At 37.0% G+C, this 24559-nt stretch overlaps 1 protein-coding gene across 3 annotated transcripts in view; it reads right to left on the bottom strand.

The window, feature by feature from the left end:
- LOC149562646 (uncharacterized) overlaps nt 1–24559 on the bottom strand; it is a 230993-nt gene that overhangs the window by 96133 nt on the left and 110301 nt on the right. For all 3 annotated transcript variants that reach the window (XM_089826110.1, XM_089826108.1, XM_089826109.1), the window contains one exon: nt 16201–16318. In XM_089826110.1, the coding sequence (XP_089682236.1) occupies nt 16201–16318 (118 nt within the window). The remainder of the gene's footprint in view (nt 1–16200; nt 16319–24559) is intronic.

Below are 24559 nucleotides of genomic sequence, written 5' to 3'. Positions count from 1 at the left end.
GATCAAAGTAGTCCTAGCAGCTATCCCATCTTCCCAAGTTTCTTGCTCTCATCTGCCCAAAAATATCAACTCTAAATTGGAAAGCAAACTACACAACTTCTTCTGGAAAGGATTGGAGGACAAGAAAAAAGCAGCCTTAATCAGCTGGAGTAAAATTTGCAAGCCGAAAGAATTTGGAGGATTAGGAATAAAAAATCTAGAATGGCAGAACGAAGCGCTAGGTGCCAAACAAGTTTGGAGACTTTATCAAGAAAGGGATAGGAAATGGGCTAAAATCTTATTTAATAAATATCTTAACCCTTTAGACAAAACTTCACTATTCAAAATTAAATCCCCCCCCAAAGGATCTGCAGGTGGAATTTCCTTATGAATAACCGTAGTTTGATTTCCAAATACCCTACTTGGGACATAGAGAATGGAGATGAAGTTTTGTTTTGGGAAGATTCTTGGAATGGAAATCCCCCTCTGATTAGTTCAGACTTTTCTTCAGAAGCAATATCTCTCCTAAAATCTTCATGGGGAACAAAGGTGAAAGATTACATAGAGGAATCCAACTCAGACATGGGTAAGATATGGAAATAGAAATTGTTATCAGCCTGTGGCATTAACCAGGAGGATAAAGAGAAATTGGAAAACATTCTAAAGAATCGAACTATTACATTTTAAGATAGGGAGGATAAGTTAATTTGGGCTGCATCAAAGGATGGGACATATAATGTTAAAGAAGGATATAGAATGATCACAAACTTGCAAAAATGGGAAGTTAGTACCCTCCCCATGTACTTATGCTAGGATCTTGTAGGTCTTCCTAAAGTAGGAAAGTTCCTTTGGGCAGCCAGCAAAAGAGAATATTAACAGTAGATAGAATTAAAAAAATGGGATTTGAAGGGCCCTCAAGGTGTATTCTTTGCAAAGAAGAAGAAGAAAATGTAGAACACCTCTTATATGCATGCAAATTTTTTTAGGAAAATTGGAGGTGGCATCAAAGTAAATTAATTTGGTCCTCCCCGTTAGCAGGCAAATGGGTAGATCACTTATTGGGCTGGCCTAAAGATGATCCAAAGAAAATCTATGGTAAGCTTTAGAATATCATCCCAGCAATTGCTTCATGGGAAATTTGGAAAGAACGAAATCGCCGAATTTTCTTAAATCAATGTCTATCTGAGCAAGCTCTTTATGAGAAAATAGAAGTGGCAATTTCGGAAGTCATGAATAGTGATCTCAGGAAGAGACCAAGAGAAGAAGGATGCTTCTTTGAATGGGATGCAGAAATCAAAAAACGATGGCCACTATTAATCAACCCTCCCCTTTATTACAAAAAGAAAAACGACTTAGCTAGACAAATGTGTAAATGGGAACCCCCTCCGCCAGGATGGAAGAAGTTGAATTTCAATGGGGCATCAAGAGGAAATCCAAGTAAAGCTGGAATTGGATGTATCTTAAGGGATGAATCAGGTGAGTGGATTGTTAAAAGATCTAAGTCATTAGATAAGGCATCGAATAATATTGCCAAACTCGAAGCAATAGAAGAAGGAATCAAACTATGTATTAAACTTAAAATTAAAAAACTTATAATAGAAGGGGATTCCTAAATCATCATTAACGCTCTCAGAAAAGGAGTAACCCCAAATTGGATCTTAAATTCCAAATTAGAAGCTATCATCAAATCCCTATCAATATTTGAAGAAGTAAGATATGCGCATATTTACAGAGAAGGCAACAAGGAGGCTGATAAATTAGCCAATTTAAACATAGATGGTTGTAACACCTTAACATTTAATCATATCTTTAATCATACATTGATTCCGGAATAATTCTTTTCCCTTTATTTCCTGCGTGTGAATTGACTTCATACATATTGGGCAGAGTACCAATTTTGAGGAAAATCTTTCACTTGAGTAATATAATCTTTCACATGATGAATTTGGGAGGAATCGTATTAATCATTTGAACGCCATCATCATTATTATGCATCCAGAATTTTCGCCTTCACTTATTTACAAGTGAAATTGGGACTCACTCGCATTTCATCTTAGCTTGCAAATTGATATCACCCGAGAGATAGGGACCAGTCTGGTCTAGGTTTTATGGATTCCAATATAAGTCTATTCCATGCTTACGAAAATTGTACCATGGCTTTCTGTGGGCCGATTAAACAGAAGAGATGGAATCGGCTCCTTTGGTTCATAGATGATATGAGTCGTGTTGCAGTTAGTCAGGCATTAGGAGAGGGTACTTTTAGTTATGATTACTCATGGAGGACCAACAGCGACATTGTAGGGCTCTGGGTAGGTTGTTTGGCTAGGGATGGAGTAGAAAAATGGGATATCATCAGGCTTACCCATAAAATTTTCGATCCCTGTTGGTTAGTTGGGCTGCAAATTGCAGTTGCAAATATTGATGCTAGGCTTCGTATCCCTCTCCCTGAAGCTTACATGGAATTTGAAGTGGATAGCCCTGAGATTGGCAGAAGTCCAAGATGCCCATGCCTGGTAATTAGGGACAATGTTCAGTTCTTTAGTGAATGGCCGCGATGGTTTTAAAATCTTAACATTTAATCATATCTTTAATCATACATTGATTCTAAAATAATTCTTTTCCCTTTATTTCTTGCGTGTGAATTGATTTCATACATATTGGGCAGAGTACCAATTTTGAGGAAAATCTTTCACTTGAGTAATATAATCTTTCACATGATGAATTTGGGAGGAATCGTATTAATCATTTGAACGCCATCATCATTATTATGCATCCAGAATTTTCGCCTTCACTTATTTATAAGTGAAATTGGGACTCACTCGCATTTCATCTTAGCTTGGCAATTGATATCACCTGAGAGATAGGGAGCGATCTGGTCTAGGTTTTATGGATTCCAATATAAGTCTATTCCATGCTTACAAAAATCATACCATGGCTTTCTCTGGGCCGATTAAACAGAAGAGATGGAATCGGCTCCTTTGGCCCATAGATGATATGAGTCCTGTTGCAGTTAGTCAGGGTTTAGGAGAGGGTACTTTTAGTTATGATTACTCATGGAGGACCAATAGCAACATTGTAGGGCTTTGGGTAGGTTGTTTGGCTAGGGATGGAGTAGAAAAACGGGATATCATCAAGCTTACCCATAACATTTTCGATCCCTGTTGGTTAGTTGGGCTAGAAATTGCAGTTGCAAATATTGATGCTAGGCTTCGTATCCCTCTCCCTGAAGCTTACATGGAATTTGAAGTGGATAGCCCTGAGATTGGCAGAAGTCCAAGACGCCCATGCCTGGTAATTAGGGACAATGTTCAGTTCTTCAGTGAATGGCTGCAAATGGAGTCGAGTATCAACTTTCTGTTAAGATGGAGGGGAATCCGTCGAAGACCCAAGCAAGGACTGGCTCACCAACTACCTGAGGGCATTTGATGCTTACATTCATCCAAATGTAGACCTTAACAACTTGGAGGACATTGATTCTGCTTGCCGAATTATGACAAGACTAGTAGGGGAAGATCAACATTCGAGTTTCCCCCAGGATCTAACGCCACCTCTCTGCATGAAGCTTCGGAAATCATTATGGTTTTTAAGAAAACTTGATAAATATATGTAAGTTGGGTCATTTTGTATGAAACTGCGACCCAAAATTTTGGTTTTTAGCGCTATGTCATAAGTATAGGTACCCTTGTTGATAGCGTTTCCACCTTTACTTTCGGTCAAAATCAGTATACAGGGCACATTTTAATACAATGTCCCTTTCAGTATTAACCAGTGATACTTTTGTTTCTATATATATCGATCTACATATTAATGAAAATCGTTTTATAGCTACAATTTAGCCTCATTATCTGGTTTTGGTTTCAATTTTGGATCTTGATATCATTTCGGCTCTTCTAGTTAAGCTCCTAGATTATTTATGATTTATCCCAAATCTTTAAATTTTCTGGGTTTTGTATATTCATGCACTACATTTCGAACATTTACTTAAATCAGTGAATAGAGTATGAGTATCAATTTTATCCCACCCTTCGTTTTGGCTCTCTTATCACTCCTACATTATGGCTTGGGTGTTCTTCTCATTTAACTTGTGCCCCTGTTTTCGGTTTGCTCCCCCTAGATTTAGTTTTAAAATCATTTATTTTCGCACTAATAACTATCATCTTTAAAGTTATCATCAATATTATACATATTAAGCTATAATGATTTCTAAACCCAAACTCTTAATTTAATCATTAATTTTCACAATCTGTAATTATAATTTACCTGATTTCAACGTGATTAATAAATATATTGAAATATGTTAATTAATTAATTATTCAATTCCTTTAAATTTCTTATTTCTAGACATTTTATGGAATGGGCTCCTCCTGTTCTCTTGTAGAGGTTTTGAGGATTTTGTTTAACCCCTAACATGTTGTTGGATGTGATAACTTGTAGGCAGAAATTTGATAGTCATTCTCTCCAATTTTTCGGAGCTTCTCAGGAAAGATAAAGATATCGTTTTTTGACACCATTATGATGTAATTACTGGGGTATGCCCCTTTTACTGATGTATAATATAGGACTTCGGTCCCAAGCAAGACTGGAGGTTTTCTTTCCCCGTTCTTTCCTACCAGTGCCCGTCAAAACAGGGTACTGCTTGTATTTCTAGTTTTAATTTAATAAAATTAATCATGGCTACGACCGTTTACCGATCAAAAAAAAAAAAAATTGCTTGACATTTGTAATATGAAATATGTATATAAATATTAGATTTTATTTTGGATAATTGAGAAGAAATAATAATAAATAATAATAATAAAAATAGTAAGAGTTATCAACTTATCAAGAATGACAATTTGATTAAAACATTAATTGATTAAAGAACCACTCTCTAAGTAATCATCTATATAACATCAATTACAACTTACAAATGATGTCATTAATGATAACTAGTCAAAGGGATGTAACCCATTTCGAACAACTCTCACGCAAGTATATGATGGTACCTATATCGTCTCTTCAAGGGGAAATCATGGGGAAGACAATAAGAAAGAAGCGGACGGAGGAAAAAACACACACCCACATATTGCGAAGAAGTAATAAGACAAAAATCCACCGATATAAACAGCACATCATCACAAAGGAATATACAGCCAAGCTAGGCACATTGACTATAAAGTTGGATGCTTACGGAAGAGGCTTGAGTAAGACGTTGCACCTCCCTTGCATGATGACAGATTGACTTGGTTATTTCCAATCAGTAAAGGATGGGAAGTACGACCTTATATACTGCAACTCGAATTAATTTGAATGAACGCACAGGTCACCAAGACATTGGTTAACGATCAAGGAAGAAGAAATGAGAAGCCACGTCAAATACATAATACCATCATTTCTTAACTTGGATGATAACAAGAAATAAAGACTATCACCCGACAAACATAAGCAATCAATAAAAAGAGAATAAAATGGCAGACCAATAAGCATTATAGTAAGTTCAACAACTAGGAACAGAATACATGGAACAAGACAAATAAAATCATACTAAGATACCAATAGCATGCAAAGAATTTGATCCTAGTGAACATGCTTAGGTTATAATAAAACTTGATTTGATTAGTACACACATAGTCTCCAGAACGATACTTCTTTGTCCTCTCAACATAAACAAACAAGTTCATATATTCTTATAATCCACAAGGCTATGAATCTTGGTAGGATGACGTGATTGTTATAGAAGACAAACAAATGGGGCCACAGAATCACTAGTGAGGTGCAAGAAACAAATCTGATACATCTTACATAGACGTCCTTGGCAATGAGAGGATTTCAACAAATTGTACTCAGAAGACGTATATATTTACATAGTGAATAACAGTGCATTTAACAGATGATAAGAGATATATATGTCTAGACAATATAGAGTCTTTCCCTTCAGATAGTAAAAGAGATGTCAAAGATAAGATCAATTTGAGAATTTGTTATTAATAGTATAAGAATGCTACTAAGAGTTGTTACCAATGGATGGGGATATATTAGGGATGTTATAACTAGAGACCAAGTAATAACTTGGTAGAGGGCATCCATTTGATTGTTGAGTTTCTCCAGAAAAGAACTTAGAGATTAGAGGGCATTCATATTTTTAGAAAATCTCTTAGAGAATATTTATTGTAGTGATCAAACATATGCATATGTCAAAGATAGAGACTTGGTAGAGCTGGGATCTCTACCAAGTAGTGTTATCAGAGATCCCAAAGAGGCCTAAGGGAGAAGCTCTTTCTATGACAATTACCTAATCGAGATATAATTCTCACCAAAGGGTTAGGTGATTGGAGAAAGGATTTCTCTCAAAGGATTAGGAAGGGTAAGTTGGGTAGTGTTTAGACTAGCATTTACTTAAATACAATATTGTTAATGTGTTTTACATACAATTTTTGATATTGTACTGACAAATGGTTGCAGGTTACAACATTCGAACATAAGTGGAAATGTGGGGACATTACACCACATATCAAGCCCTTGAAGTGCTCAAGTTACCTCTAAAGGCCCTGTCAAAGTTAATCTTTCCAACTCTACTCAGGCAGTTTCTAGCAACACCTACAATCCTCCCTCAGTAGAGGTTTAGCCCTTTAAGGCCCTTTAACAACCCTAAATTTCACAAGGGACCAATTGTGCTGAACCAAACAACTGAACTGACTAAAGGGGGTTTTTAGTGTTAGAGTGGGGTTGTTGTTGCACCAAAAAACCGATCTATCAATGCTCGATACAACCACTCAACTTATAGTACACAGGAGGCGGTTAAGCCCTTGTCACGAATCCCGAGGGGAGTGTTGAAAAAATTTCCAACAATCTTCCCCTCATCGTTCCCCAAGGTTCTAAGGATTCGAACTTGTGACCAAGCTCTGATACCACTTGTTAGAGTGGGGTTGTCGTTGCACCAAAAGACTGATCTGTCAATGCTCGATACAACCACTCAACTTATAGTACACAAGAGGCGGTTAAGCCCTTGTCACGAATCTCGTGGGGAGCACTAATGAAACATCCAGATTTTACGGGTCTAAATTAACATCTATCATACAGTTATAACTTCGATTTCATAAGAAGGCAGTTACAACATTCATGTTCATGTGAAGAAGATTACCGTTAAAGTCAGTTAAACATAATTTCTTAACTAAATACTTGAAAAACCTTTTAATGAAATTACTTCAGAAATTGAAATCACATACCTCGGAAAACTGAGACTGAAAATCATCTAAGTATGCTTCTGCAACCATTCGGGTTAGTCCACAAATACACTATAAAAATTTCTCAAATCAACTACTATCTCAAAATTCATTTGATGATTACAACTATAATTTAAATTAAGGTATCACATATCATCTTATCAATTAGGGCATCAATTACCATCAGTTTATTTAGGGCTTTTGATACTGCTTTACCATCTAGGGTTTCCACGATGACAGATTCAATTTAGGGCTTTCGATACCACGGATTCAATTAGAGCTTCCAATACCACTATATCAATTAAGGTTCCAGCTGTCACACAATCAATTTGGGCCTCGGATTTCTTTTTCTTCGATTGCTTATCTGTGAAGTTTCTCAAGATTAGATAAATACTTATATTCAATATTCATTTATATGAAAGTAAAATGATGATAATAATGAAATACTTCAATTAAATCTTACCTTCTCATAAACAAAAATGATAATACCTGTTTCTGACAAACAATTGAATGCACGGCTTATCTCTCTCTGATGCATATCCGACATCTTGAGAGAGGTGAAACATTGTCAGGGGCTTTAACCACCCAACCTTGGACCACAACATATTCCCACACAATCTCTAACAAGAAAGGCCCTCCCTACCCAGAATTGACAGGGAACAACATACCATCCACTGGGCATCATAATATATAACATGCCATACGACTTGGCAGCAAGAAATCACCATAACAGGAATATGCATGAGCTATTAATTAATTCTTATTAAATGATAAATATTGAAATGTCATAACTAATACGGATTCAAATAGTACAGATTCCTCTTAATCACCTCGTCACCCTATACTGGCATTTACACCAGGTGAATTCCTTAGTGTATTGTTTTCTATATCTCAATATCAGTTATTTGTACTATATCAAGATGTAGTTGTTTACCAATGGAAATAATAACTTTTTGGCCATTCACCTTATATGATTCTGAAAGAAACCACATATTTGGATGTTTATATGAATAAAAAAAAATGCCAATCTTATGTATAAATCTGAGTAACAAAATTACCAAGGAAATTGACTATTTTTACAAGATATTCGACAGGCATGTGCATTAGTTATTGCTAGACTATCACAAATGATAAATGACTACTTGCAAGGGTCACAGCAGTCTTGAAGAACAGTTCGGTGGTCAATTCCACATGCATTCATCTCTTCAATAATATAAAATAAGGATTATATGGATTTTTTTAAGAGATTACATGACTCTGTCACCAAACTTTGCGGAGAGTCATGTGCTTAGAAAAAATCGCCTAGCTTGCTATGTGACCTACAAATGTTAATACTAAATTGGTTTTAAGGCAAAACAAAATCGACTCAGGGTTGATTAGTTTTATATATATATATGCAAATTTATTTTCAAAATACATTTGGTTCAATCTAAAATAAATTCTTCCTTGTTATTGCTCAAAAACGTTTCAGAGTATTACTCACATAATCAGATATATATAGAAGGACAAGTTGACAAACTTAATGTATAGTTTGGCATCATAATTCACACGTTATCACTAGGAGAAACCACGATCAAAATTTAAGAGCATCAGAGTTATAAATTTCTATGCAACAGTAACACCAAAAGACTTACAACTGATGCAAAAATGTGGACAGAAATAAATATAAAGAAGACCCTGCGGTACACAAGTTTCCAATCTTCATGAATCAAAACAAACTAGCATAAAAGGATATCATGATTCAATAATAGTCTGGCATGACACCTTTGCGAGATAATCCAAAATGTTCTGAGTGGGTAAAATGGACTCCTCTTCCTATTCTGGTTTTCCGCGGGTGACACTCCATCTGCTCCTAATCTCTCATGGCAGAAAGTAAGACTCCACTCCTGACTTAGGGTCGTGGTTATGAAAGTGTGCCAACAGTATTGTTAGCCGAATGTAAAGAAATAAAAAAATCTGGAAGTATACTCAGTTCCTTCTTTAGAGATGAATGCCGAGAGTCACATTGCCAAAGAAGTTGGAAAGATTAAAACTCAAATTGCCAAATGTTTAAATCGATCAATAATGTCAAGTGTTTTCATTTAAAAACAAATAATATAAAATTGGAAGAATAGAGTTGGAAAGTTATACTTTGACAATTATAATAATTTTATTATAATTCTAACGTTATTAAAATCTTATAAGTACAAGCAACAATTATTTTATTAATTATTAAATTATAATGTACCAAAAATCATTTTATTTATTAAATGCACAAATATAAATTATTATTAAAATAATATGACGAAAAAAATAAAAAATCCTTTAAGGTACGTTTTATATTTAAGCCTAATTTATTAATTAAATTATTAAATAACTCATGCAAGTCCCACAGATGTATTCTAGCTAGGTCTTTTACTCGTCTACCCAGTGATGGTGATGCCCTGCCTAATTCTTTTCTGACAATGCTTCCACCCCTTCGACAAGCTCCTTGCAAGGAATTCCTCTATAATTAAATTATAAATTATAAATAATCACATCAGTTAAAATTCCATGAATTTGCGATTAATGAATAACTAGCATGTCATCTTCACTTGAAATCCTAACGACTAACTATCTTACCATTTCGCCAGATTATATCAAATTAAACTGCCAACTAACTTCATGTGAACTTCAACGTCTATATTTCAAACTAGGTCAAAAATTGGGATGTAACAACTGAACAAATTTCCAACATTTAGCACATTAGTTTGAGAAGCCGCATTCGATACCAATTCAAACACTACTTTTCATGTCTCAAACAATATTTGGCAAAAGGTTTTGCATTGTCTTTAAAGATCCTTCGATTAAAGTGGTAAGGATCAATCGTGCAAGGGTTTGCACAGCTTAGAGAATAGTAGGGGGCATTGCAGGAAAGAAAGAATATTAGAGGCTAATTAATCACAATATTATAGGCAGCCCCCACAACATTATAGGCGGCCCCTACCCTAGAATTTTATGGTATCGGACCCCCTACAATTTTATAGGGAATAAGCCCCCCCAATAATAAGTTTAATCCCTCTGTCCATCCCTCCTCCTTGACTCGACCTATCGGCAACGCCCTACAATTTTATAGGTGGTTATGGATCTCGAGCTAATAGGGATGTTGCCCATGTCTATCTGTCCTTTGCCTTCTACCAATGAGTTAACTTCAACTATCTTCACAGGAATCGATGGGATAATGGCAAATTGCTCGAGTGGGTTATTAAGGCCCCGGGTAGCTGACTAGCCCCCTACCATTCTATAGGCGGGTGGGTGGGCCATCCTCACTTTCTTCCCTACCCGTTAGAATAGTAGGGGCCTAGTTGGATTGGCCTAACAAGCCTGCCAACATTGTTTCCGCCCCTCTTTTCTCTCAATTCAGGATACTTAGATAAGCAGACTATCTATATGGATGAGTTCAGGTTAGCCCAACCCAATAGAGGAGTTGCCCCTATCTATATATCGAGACAAGTTTCTTCTTGATTTTGGAAGAATGGTTGCCCATAGAATTGTAGGGCACCTACTCAACTGACAATCACCTTAAGAAGTCCCTCTCCCTTCACTGGATCATAAGGAAACTATCCTATCCAATATTCTATAGTTAGCTAGGCTTATGCTATTGGGATATTATATAACTATGCACTTCCTCGACATCAAAGCATAAGACATTTTAGCGGAGCTCGTCGATAATGACACCCCCACCCACGGGGCTCTAGCTCTAGCTAACACCCCCTTTAGAATAGGGCAGGGCCATAGCCTTCTCTATAGTTCAACTAGAATAACGGCCAACTCACGTCAGGCCCGGGCCCGGTGTTGCTAATTATTTAGACCAATGCTCGAGCAAACCTTACCCAAGGATGGCTTCTTTAGCTTTTTGGGGAAGGCAGGCCTTCAACTTAGCACTACTCTCCCTCTCCTATCTTTTGGGAATGCTACTCCCTGACCAGCTATAGTGAAGGAAGAGCCCTATTATTATATTGAGGCAAAGATGTTGAAAGGTAAGCGGGGAGTAAAGGCGAAGCGGTGCAACGGAGGATTACAATCCTTCCAAATCTCCCAAAAAGTTATGGATGAGAGGACATATTAGATCGTCATGAAGGTGGAAGAACCTTTCAAAATAAACCATGATTCCAACCAAACCATCAAACTTACTGATAAGGGGCCAATCCAAATCGCCATGCCTCTTGGACAAAATCACATGTCAAAAAGAAGATGATCTAGAGCCTCCTCCACCTTTAGGCACAACACACAACTAAAGGGGCCCACAAAACCCATCCTCATGAGCCTATCACTTATTTAAATTTTGCCATTCCTTGCAAGCCACAAAAAAGCTCCAACCTTGAGCGGGCATCCACTGGTCCCATCCCACTTGTCTAAATTCATGTTCAAGCATGTTCAAGTAGTGTGTACTCAAGCTTAATTGAATGTTACCCATTACTGGCACCACACTACTTAACCTCATCTTGAACCCGAGACCCAATGACCGATTTATTATTTAGGATGGCCTCCAAAATGATACGATCCACTTCAGGTAAGCCAAAGGCACCCGAGTCCTTCCATTTGACAACATGTCCAACCTCAAAATGATTCATATCATCAAAGTCATGTACCTTGATTCCCCAATTTATAGTAGTCATAGCCACAATATTTTGAGAGGCACCTTGCTCCAAGACTGGTAAACCATCTCAGGAGTCACTCCAAAAGTTAGCCTTTTGCCCATTGCCTAATGTTAAGAATATAGCTTCATCGGATTGAAGCATTTGTATTATGAACTTGAGATATGATGTATGAACACATATATAAATATGATGTTGTCACATACAAATATATATATATATATATTCTTAACTAATCTGAATCTGCCAATTTAGTGCATCGGTATTCATATTGTTTGTGATTAAAATGAATCACGATCATGAATGGGTGTGACTCCCCATGGGAGTCATAACCATCCATGATCGTGACCCCCAGCAGTAATACTTATCTCTCTAATGGCTGTGGAAGAATACAATCAATTATAAAGGCACTGTATCTCTTCCAGCAGTCATCAATCCCAAAGACATTCACTCTGTCCTGCAGCAGTCCTTGATAAATAGCACAGAAATCAGACAAACGTCTGATCTACATTATCAGCAAAGAGAAAGGTGTTAAGAGCAATCACGAAAAAGACATTGCTAACTGTTCTTCAGATGTTCAGATTTATTCTCTCGAAAAGATCCACATTTAACATGGTACCAAAGCTTCACTAGAGAAAAAACAGAATTCAGATTTGTTCTTTGCCTTATAGAAATCAAACTCTATCCAAATCAAGATGGTGAACAGAATCAAAGTAGAATTAATTAGTTCTCAATTGTTCTTGAGAACTAAGAATGCATAGAGGTCCTCAAGTGCAATTGAGCTAATTGATAACATCAAACATAAAGCTTATTTTGATCAATTAGATTATTTGATTTCCTCTATAATTTAGAAAATGTCATAGAGGTCCTCAAGTGCAATTGAGCTAATTGATAACATCAAACATAAAGCATCCCTTCTGACAGGGCTAGGGGTTGTCAAGAAAGCTACAAAGAACTACAAATCTGGAGTGACCAAAACTAGAGACATTACAATAGAAGAGTTGTAATGTCGCCATTTTTATGAGCATTGGAGTTTGAGGGATTAGCCTATAATTGACCCTCGTAGGCTAATTATTATGGATAGAGGGACTTCTGAGGTACATGCTCGGTTGTGGGAGGGTCTTGTCTTCTCCACAGTTCAGTATGTTCAAGTTTAGTCTTTGTTTGGCTCAGGATGAACTTCATTTAGGCTTAGTTTCATGTACTTACTATTTATGGTAAATCCAGTGATGATTAAGAAAGAAGTGCATTGGTCATATGGAGAAAAAATAGATGTGAGTCATGTTTCGAACATTATATTAAAAGGATAAGTATTTTGGGAGTTATTATATTTTTAATGGCCAAATTATTATTAAATCCTAAGTTACCAATTCGACTTTGATTTGAAGTTTGAGTTCGATGACCAGCTTGCCAATACGGCAAAATTTTGGAAAGGGATTTAGGTTTGTGTGGATTTGTTTATACAAAATCATGTAAAAATTACAATATATATATATAAAGCTTAGAAACGTGAGTTAAAATTAGATTGTCACATAGTATCATAAACTCATATGATTTAAACAACAAAAACAGCATAAACTTTAAAACTTGTAACCACAGCATCATGAATCGTGATCGTACCATCATATATGTCAAGTTTAACGTCAAAGATTAAAAACATTAAAATTAAATCATAATGGCAAGTTCACGTACCATTGATTCAAGTTCAACTAATGGATTAAAAATTGCAATGTGCTCAATGCTGTCATGTTAAAGTTGCATTTTTGGTTATGGGAAGTTGGTAGTAAGTTGAGCACTTGGAAATTCTTGTAAATGCATAAATATGTAGCCAAACTTGAATGGAAAGGTTGGAGAAGGAAGAAGTAGCTGGTTAGGCATCTTATCACTGTGTTTTCCACAGATATTGCAGTCTGATTTCTTTCTTTTGTACAGACTGTTTCATGTAATGTTTTGCACATGTTTGAGGATGTGAGAACAAGGAATTAATTTTCCATTGTATTAGGTTTCATTTCATTCAAAATAAACCATTTGCACACCACAGATGAGAGTTAGAAGCCAACATAAGCCTTTCACTTACACTTTTTAGGGTTAAGGATGTGAAATAATTATAAATTTACAATAAAATACACTTTTTGGCAGTTTGTGGGGCCCAATTCAATCAAGTTTGACCTTAGTTTGATCCAGGCGAGCCAAATTCGCCCGAGTTCGAACATCAGATTCACAAGTTTGAACTAGGAGCCCAATTTTTGAACCCTGACCGAGCTACTGAGTAAACTATACCCACACTAGGTACCAGTTCGAACTAAGGCTTGGTCCAGAGGGGGTTAAGGTGAACCAAGGTAACTAAGATAAGTCATTAAATCGCTTATTATATAGTTATAAGTTAACTTAAGGGTTGAGTCATCATTGGAAGGGGTCATTTATTCAATTAATTCATGGAAGCCTCTGCCAAGGAATTATTAAGGTATTGGAGTAAACGAGTTATTATTCTATACTATTTCAAGTTTAAAAGGTGCACCAAAAAAGCTAGATGTTGTTGTATGGATTAAGCAAGTAGTTTTTCTATTGTTGCAGCCATTTTGGATGAATTATTCATTCTATTGCTTTTGATATTTTATAATTTTGGTGAAAGCCAAATGTTTCCAGATAGTTTTATCTGATTGAATTGTGAATTTTGTCCAAATAATGCACTTTGAACTAGTGAAACTATGTAGTGAGATTGTGCTTGGAGATGGCATAATTCAAAGCCATCCATTAGTACTTCAAATGGTGAAGAAAATCTAGTGTTTCACATCAGTCTTAAATTGAAGAATGCTGGGAATATCTTCTAGTGCAGATTGCTTATTTTAGAGGCCTGCATTTAGGAGTTTGGGAAGCCGTCCTTCATTTCAGGCAGCGGTAGTTTATTATAGTTGTGATATTGCTATCAGGATTTAACTGTGTGATTTTGAGTCAAACTCATTAACCCATGTTTCATGAGTAGTGTGCTTCACCCCTGTGAGCATCACCTAGATCCAATGAGTGCTAAGTGTTCCATTTATTGTCATGAGAAATGGATTCATGTTGAATTCCCTCCCGGGAAGTCCCGGTGCTTCACCCCGTTAGCATCCCCTAGATCCATTGAGTGCTAAGTCTTCCATTTATTGTCATGAGAGATGGGTTCATATTGAATCACTACTCATGAAACATGGGTCAATGAGTTTGACTCAAAATCACACAGTTAGATCCTGATAGCAATATCACAATTTCACTTGCTGTGGAAATTATCTCCTACTTATCAGTTTATTATAGTGTTGCATACCATATTTCCGGGCAGCACTTATGCTTATGGGAGTAGCAATAATTAATAAGGGCTGTGTTACAGCTTGGATATCAAATGATGTAGGCAAACAGCTACAAGTTCCTTTCTATCAATTATTAAAAAAACTCCTATGTTGTCATTGTAGATTGTTTGGATTAGATGTGGAGAACTAAGAATGCACTCCAAGTGTTTGATGTAATGTCATAACTGAGCTACTCTTAGTCAATGAATTAGATTGCATGCCAAGTGTTTGTGAACATGTCTACTGCTTGTAGATGCACATTTAACATGTAGAAATCTTATTTATGCATTTGAATAGTCAAAAAAGATTGCATTTGTATTTCAGTTCTTTACATGGACTTCCAAATAATCTTTTGCAAAACATTCTAACTTCACTTGAGACCATTCCAGGGAAGAAAATACAATCTGAAAATAAAATACAGAAAGAAAGAGTTTTCATGCGAAGTGTTTGATGAAATGGCAAACATCCAAAATTGAAACAAATTCAGTGTTTGTTGGAGGTAGAACCAGCAGGGTTATTACAAGAGCCCAAGTGTACTTGACCACTCAATAATTGAGAATTATGTTCAGTAGTTGGTTGCTGAAGTATTATTAAGTAGAAACACAACAGCATTATAGCACAGAAAAATTGAGGCAAAGAAAAAGTGACAATGTCAGACAAGCAGCTGAACAAATTGAATTGCCAGAAAAGCAGAAGGAATATGAACACAAATTGGTAATTGAAAAGTAAAATTATGTACCTGAAATATAATTTGTCAAAGTTAGAAATGTGCAATAAAAGAATAAAATTCATCAATTGGAGATTGCCAGAGACTCGATACTTACACCACTCCACTTGTACTTAAGTTCAATCAAAACCAGAGAACGATATTTCTGTTATGAAGTTAGAGAGCCAAAATCTCATCGACTGGGCACATAAAAATTTAAGCATATAGAAATGTTTTCCATTCTACAACATAGGACATCCTTAAGAATATTCATATCAACAACAAGTAGGTCTATTTCCATCTGTTATGTTAGGATAAAAATATGAGTATATATAAAGATTAACAGCTAAATCGTTGCAGTTTAAAGTCCATACTTTAGAGGAGGAATGGTCCGATTCTCATTTGGAGAAAGACCGTTCAACAAAGCTTTGCGAGCATGTATGATGAAATGTCTGGTTGGTGAAAGAGATGAAACAGTATCAATGAATGCACCTGGGCAACAAATTAAAGAGAATGTCATAAACTTAACGTACACTCTAGCCAGGATATTCAATATGATCAAATCTTTAACATTACCCTCCAAAAAAAGAAAATGAATGGACTTGTTTTCATCTATTTTCTATGAAGCAAGCTCCAGGATTTATAAGAATTTGTATTTTCCCACAAAATCCTTACAGCACCATTGGCTATTTGCAATGCAGGTATTTGACATAACCCTTTTATGAATTAATTTTATCAATTATGTCCAGATTTACAAGAAAATAGAAGAAAATGCCCTACATCTATATCCAAAATGACTAATGCATTTTGAACTTAAAATTTGAACAGAAGAAATATCTCTAATGGACACAAGATGAGGCCTGAAACTACAAAAATGGTGGCCTTTTCAAACAGCCTCTTATGTACTTTAGTTGCACAAATCCAGAAGCACACTTATAGAAATCTTATTGATAATGAAAAAAGATAAAAATTGGATAAAGGTTTCGCTACAGTGTAATATACCAAGGTCATGAACACCATCCTGATAATGAATTTGTCATGAGAAGTCAAACTGTCAACAGATAGGTTGAGCCAAATTCAATACCAAAAACTCATTTTTTCATTGAAGTACACCTCTGCAGCAGATATTTTGGGCTTAATGTACCGTATAAAAGATCAAATTGTTTAGCGCAAGGATTTTTAATGTAATGAAGTGTTCAGATTATACCACATGTTGCTATTGAATAAAAGTATGAAAAGTAAAAACTCCACGACTGAAAAGAAAGAATACCAAAGTCTAGAAGTTATGAAAATCACCAAAGAAAAGCAACATAATTGTAATAGACAAAATGGACTTCAGATGAATTGGATGAAATGGTGCAATATCTTACACATATATGCCACTTAATACAAGTAAGCTCACCATCTCATGTAAACTCTGTTAGAAATGTTGTCATTGATGTCAAAAGTGAAATCACATAATGTCATTCAGGTCAACCGTGGTTGTTATTGGTGCCTAAGACATGTATAGAAGGGTCTTTGATGTATGGACAAGATTGGAGAGTGTTACGCTCACATGGATGGATGATAAAGCCAACATGATGAACAAGTTTCAGATTTTAGAAGCAGCAATCATCGTTCACGAAATCAAAGAATCTGTATTGAAATAATTAATATCGATGTTCTCCCAACACTATAGAAGTAGCAGTGATAATTCACAAGACCTCAAACATGCAGCAATTAATATTAAAGTAGCAGTGATAGTTTTAAGAGCAACCAATATAGCAGAGTTTGTATGGGATAATCATGGTGGACCTCATAATCATATAGTGCACAATGAGTCATTCATCAAAAAGAAAAGCATCCCTCCATGATGCAGTGCAAGGCAGGTGTATCCCCAAAGGAGATGACCTAGGCCCCAGCAAATAACTACGCAACAAAATATAAACAATAACATAGGGATTTAGATCCAAAACAACGCCAATTCTCATTAAAAAAATCATAAGATTTACATTTAGCATGTCCAGCTGTAAGGCCTTCCGAGTTATGGCTAAATACATCAGCAATTAAGATAACAGTTCTGCAAGATCACAAGATCCAACCTCTAGCTAGCCCAGACCCACAATCTAGTAGAAAACACCAAGAAGAATCTAAACTTGTGCTCGCAAGCCACCAAGCAACATTCTTGTTTCCCAAGCTCATACTTAGCTACTAGCAATACTAAACTTTTCTCCTCTCAGCTACTCCATGTTGAACTGAATACTGAATGAATATCTCTAGACTTCACAAGACCATCTACCTATATTAAACCAAGCCACAGGGTGGCCTAGCAAGTTATGTTAAATAAACACATACATTAAATAAACCCTTAAGCCACAAGTCGGCTTGGCAATGGATATTAAATACATGAAATAACTATATACTTAAGACAAGCCCCAAGCTTACAATGCATAATTAACTCATATGACAACATAAAAGTACGTGCCCTTAGGCATCCATGTGTCATCCAACAATCCAAATCCAAGAGCGCATAAGCCAACTCCAATGGATCAAAGCTCGCAAAAACAATCGCCAAAGAATACTCACGAAATCAAGAACATGATATCAACAGCCACCAAAACGGCTCTAACACCAACACGATTACCCCAAACTTTATGTGCACTTAGAACAAGGTTCCCCAATGTGCCTCAAACACATCCCCAACAATGCAAACCATAAGTCCACAAATTTGAGCTCGATGCTCCTGCATCAGACACTGCAAGTGTGAAGAAAAAATGTTCTTAACAGCTACAAGAACAACTTTCAAGAAATAACATATAAACCCTAAATCGGTTCTTTACATACATGCCCTCCAAGTTATCAACTTGTATGCTCTTGTCTTTGTTCCACTTCTGCAACTCCTTTCCTGCAATTGTCATCTTTACATCTATCTTTGGTGTGGTACAGGTCTATTTTCCACGGTGATCTCCAACCCCTTGAGAATCCTTCAACTAAACTTGCATACCAAAACTCAAGTTCCTCCTACCAAGCTCTACATTCTGCAAAGGAATCAATGAAAACTTCCAGCCACCCTTCTCAATAGTAAACACATTCTCGACACAATCATGCACTGCCCTGCAATCATACTGCCAAGGTCTACCAAGTAATATGTGACAATTACTCGTGTCCACAATATCTCACAACACTTAATCAACATGTTGCCTAATGTGAAAATTAACAAGACATGTTCATCTTGCACCCAACTAATCCTATAAGGACAAGGATGTCTCACTCTTTTCAAACCAAGTATCTGCACCATCTCCTCAATAACTAGGTAATCATTACTACCACCACCCACAATCACATTCCAACATTCACCTTCAACCTTACAATGAGTCTTGAACAAATTCCTCCTTTGACAAAGTTACAAAACCTTGTTACCAAACAATACTCACTGAACCAGCAAGTTCTCCTCCACCTCAAGCTCATTCATTGAATCCACATTCTCATGTACAATAGTAGCTCTTCTATCACCAACCTTATCAGTATTGGGACATTCAAAAGCACTATGTCCTTCACCACACTTGAAACATGTACCCTTAAATGCACCTCTACATGTTTTCTTCCAATGTTCAACAAGTTTGGGTTCATCCTCAACAATCGTTTTATCCTTCACCTGCTTCTCCTTCCCTCGAATTACCTTGATATTTTCTCTTGAACTTTTCTCCTGCCCTCAAAGCATACTAATAAATTCCTAAATCAAAGCAATATAAAGCATACCAATCTTATCCTAAATGTTTAATCTTAGGCCATTAATATATCTAGCCACCTTTCCTTTAGACAAATCTCTATGTCCAGACCGGAATGTTAGCGTATATAACTCCTCAGCATAATCCTTCACAGGCATATCCTTCAAATTCAGATTTTGCAATCTGGTAAACAACTCAAGTTCATAATCAGCAGGAATGAACTTAGTCTTCAACTTTGTAACCATCAATCTCCACCGAGTGATCTTCATTTCACCTTCTTCTTCTCTATCTCTTTGCAATTCTCTCCACCATAAAGCAACATGTCCTTTCAGTTTAGTTTATGCCAACCTTACTCTGAGTGGATCACCAATATCCTCTAACTCAAAGTAGTCTTCCAATTCACTAATACAATCAATCAAGTCTTCAGGATTCAAAGTACCTGAGAAATTAGAAACATCCATCTTATGCTTCAATTTCAACTGAGCTCCAGATCTATCCAATCGACAACTTCTGCCTTCAACAGGTCTCTCCATGTGATCAACTCTATCCTCTCCGCTAGATCTACCAACATTAAAGTCTTCAGGAGCTTCCTCATTGCCATATTCAGTACCCACATTCCTAAGTACACCATCTATAGCCCTCATGATCTCAAGGACCATATCATTCTTCATCAACTCCATCTCAGATCTGAAATCTAATTTAACCTTCTCTGAACCCTTAGTCTCTACAACATCACAGATATCTACAATTGCCCTAGAGTCCAATCTTCTCGAAGGCATCTTCCAAGATCTTCACAAACCCAAAGCAACAAATCCACAAGATAAACCAGCTCTGATATCACTTGATGCAATGCAAGGCAAGTCTATCCCCAAAGGAGATGACCTAGCCCCCAACAAATAACCGCGCAACGAAATGTAAACAATAACATAGGGATTTAAATCCAAAACAATGCCAATTCTCATAATAGAATCATAAGATTTACATCCTACATTCCCATCTATAAAGCCTTCTGGGTTATAGCCAAATACATCAGCAATTACAATAACAGTTCTGCAAGACCTCGCAAAATCCAACCTCTAGCTAGCCCAAACCCACAATCTGGTAGAAAACACAAAGAAGAATCTAAACTTGTGCTCACAAGCCACCAAGCAACCTTCTTGTTTCCCAAGCCCACACTTAGCTACTACCTCTGCTAAACTTTGCCCCTCTCAGCTACTCCATACTACACTAAATGTTGAATGAATATCTCTAGACTTTACAAGACCCTCTACTTATACTAAACCAAGTCATAGGTTGGCCTAGCAACTTACATTAAATAAACCCTCAAGCCACAAGTCGGCTTGGCATTAGATATTAAATACATGAAATGACTAAATACTTAGGACAAGCCCCAAGTTTACAATGCATAGTTAACTCATATGATAACATAAAAGTATGCACACTTAGGCATTGGTCTATGTGCCATCCAACGATCCAAATCCACGAGCGCATGAGCCAACTCCCATGGATCAATGTCCATGGAAACTATTACATCTGAATTTTTGGCTTCATTTGAAATGCTCACATAACCGTTGAGGGATCATGTGAAGTCTGTTGACTAGTAAAATTAGTTATAATCATGTGAAATGGTAAGTTGGTTAATCGTTATAATCTTATACGAAGTTGGCATGCTAGTTAACCATTATGATGATATTTTAATGCTATTTTGGAAAGTTGGTTATTTATCATGAATTCGTGGGAATTGGAAAGATGGTTAGCCGTTATGATTGTTTATGATTAATAACTTGTCATGGTAATATGATTTAACTAAGGAGAAATTCCTTCTAGGGAGCACGTCAAACAGGTGGAAGCAGTGTCAGAAACGAATTAGTCACAGGGCCACCATCATTATTGGGCAAATAAGTATGATTCTTGAATCACCATGGCTAAGGGTAAACGACTAGGCAAGCAAGAGTGTACGTTGGGCAATACCATGAGCTACTTGGTCAAAAATATTAAAAAATATATAGCTATCATTATCAAAATTCATGTTTAGAAACATTACCTTTGTTGTTTGGTGATGTTGTCTCCATATTTCTTTTATCATCACCTATATGTGTGTGTGCGTATGATGCCATCATGATATTAAAGTAATATCTATAGTCCGTAGTTATTAATATATGTATATATATACACATGTGCATACATCAAAGGGATATGATGTTTTAATAAACCATAATCTCCGAACTATGCATGTATATAGTTACACGTATTTTTAATGACTACGACTTTAGATACAATAATAGCATGATGGAATCATTTAAAAAATTTATATATATGTGTGTGTGTGTGTGTGTGTGTGTGTGTGTGTGTATGTATATATATAAATGTTTTTCAATGGAGCTCTTTAATAATCAAACTTGTATCTTTCCATAAGAGGTGACCGTGTACACTTGGCGCCTCCTTTCTTTTTGATTCGGTGAACTTAAGAAACCAATGCACTTGAATCGAAACTGCCACCTTAAGTCGCGGATTGCTTGAGCCTATTCAAGATTTAAAAACATTTCACATTTTGAACGACATTCTTCTCCTTCCTTTCTCTCGGCTCTAATTGTTACCTATGCACTGAGCATCATACTCCATTTTTCTTTACGGGTTTCTCCATACCAGAGAATACCATTTTTCTTTCACAGTTCAAACAACTTGAGCCACTCAGCAAAGACTTCCTGAATCTCACCAAGCATTATTTGAGGTTATGTTGATGTTACTTACATTCTTCTTCATGCTCATAATCGATGCAAGTATTTTTCTTGATAGATAAATCGTGCATTCGTCCCACTTTCAATTATGTATCAACTGTACATTTGAATTATATGTTCTCAGCTCATGTGTAGTGTTCCAATGACCTCTGACCCTTAGTAGTAGGAGTGTATGCCTAAAGAAAGTTCGAATCTGATTTACTACATGCCACAGGGAAGGCCATACAATAGCTAGGAGTTCGTACGGTATGTGGAAATGACCAAATTGGCCGTATGTTGGAGGTAACTGGGTTGTACGGCAGGCAGAAGGGATGTACGGCAGCAATGAGGGTACCTCAGCTAGATGGTCGCACGGTTGGAAGATGGAAGCCCATGTGGTGACTATGAGGGTCGTACGGTTGGGTAAAGACAGCCTATATATAGTACACAAACATGCCTGCTACTGTACAGTGTGTAAGGAGGCCATACGGCTAGACTAGGAGGTCGTATAGTGGTGTATAAAGGCCATACGGCTGAATTGGGAGGCCATACTGTAGACAAAAACACAAGCCCTACAATGAATGATGGATAATATGGATGGACGGAGGGTTGAGGGGTCGTATCAGTACAGGAAATGACAAGAGGTCACACGGTTAGGTACCTGAGCCCAATATAGAATACGATCTTGTTCATACACAAAACATAAAAATCCACACAATAGTCGAGACTTGAATGTGAATAATAATTGTCGAAAGATGGTGCTCCGATTTGCCAGATCCGAGCGAAGAATTACATGCAACAACGGAATAGGGTGAGGGTTGAATCCCACCGAAACCAAATAAGCCAGGTGTGGAAAATCTTTCACTTCCAAAATGGCAAATAGCAAAGAACCCCCAACAGGAATTCGCAGTACAAAGAGAATAATCCAAATTGCCTCCTAAAGACTACCTCTAAGCCGTGCTTAAATACTCGTCGAGGAAAACTTTCCGTAGGTGTACAAATATAGCCGATGGCGACACAAACTACGAAAACAAAATAAGAATGGGTTCGAGATACATAAAATCAATCGGCCCATTACAATAGTTTGCTAAATGATTTATTGTATAACAGGAACACTACAATCCTCTCATCCCAAACTTTGCTTGTCCTCAAGCAAATGTAATGTCAGGTGCTGGAGAATGTGCTCGCCTTCTCATGTCGTGTTGTCCAATGGCAAGTGTTTCCAACGCACCAAATATTCCTTCACCGTGCGGTTCCGCAATCTTCTCACGTACTTCGATGATCTCGATTGGTTCCAATATGAGCTTTCCTTCTTCATTGAGCGATGGAAGGTCTGTGGCTACTGTGACATTCTGCCCTACAACCTTCTTCAGGCATGAAACAGGGAAAACGTTATGAATACAGCTTCCCTCCAAAAGTTCCAGCTCGTACGCGACTTGACCAACGCAACGAACTACACGATAGGGGCCATAAAATCGTGGCTTCAATTTTTCCTTTCCCTTTTCCTTCAATGAAGATTGTCGATATCGCTGGAGCCGAAGATAGACCAAATCCTCTACTTTGAAACTCCTCTCCATTCTGTGTCTGTCAACATACATCTTCTGTTGATTTTACGTCCGTTGTAGGTTTTCCTTCAAGCATCTTAGAATGTCCTGTCCCTCCTAAAGCCAGTCCCTTGCCCTTGGTCCATAGCTGTCACCCAAAACTATGTCGATAAAGGAGAGGGGTTCGTATCCGTATAGAGCTTGTCATTCCGATGGACATGTGGTACGTGGTATTGTAGCAATATTCCCCTAAATGTAACCATTTGACCCATGCTCGTTGTTGTGCCGAGACGTAGTTCCGAAGGTAACCTTTGAGCCACTTGTTCACAATCTCCGTTTGTCCGTCTGTCTAAGGGTGGTAACTAGTACTTGGTGACAATTTTGTCCCTGCCAATCAAAATAGTTTTGTCCAGAAGATATTGATGAATCGCCCGTCCCAATCACTAACAATGTTTTGGGGTAACCCATGCAAACAAAAAACTTCTCTAGAAAATAGATCAGCAACTTGTGCGGCCTGAAAACTAAGGGGATGGCAAAGAAGTGTGCGTACTTTGTCAATCTGTCAACCACCACGAAAATACAATCCTTTCAGTTCACCTTGGAAAGCCCTATTATGAAATCCATTGAGATATTTTCCCACTTATGTTCTGGAATCGGCAGAGGTTGCAGTAACCCGACAGGTAGAGTATGTTCGGATTTGTTTTGCTGGCAAACCGCACACTCTCTTACATACTGCAACACATCCCCTTTGAGTCCTTTCCATGA

Source organism: Cupressus sempervirens, chromosome 4 (genome assembly GCF_028749045.1).
Source record: "Cupressus sempervirens isolate cs-2001-9-10 chromosome 4, ASM2874904v1, whole genome shotgun sequence".
Classification (NCBI taxonomy): domain Eukaryota; kingdom Viridiplantae; phylum Streptophyta; class Pinopsida; order Cupressales; family Cupressaceae; genus Cupressus; species Cupressus sempervirens.
This window is presented reverse-complemented; position numbering and strand designations above follow the sequence as displayed.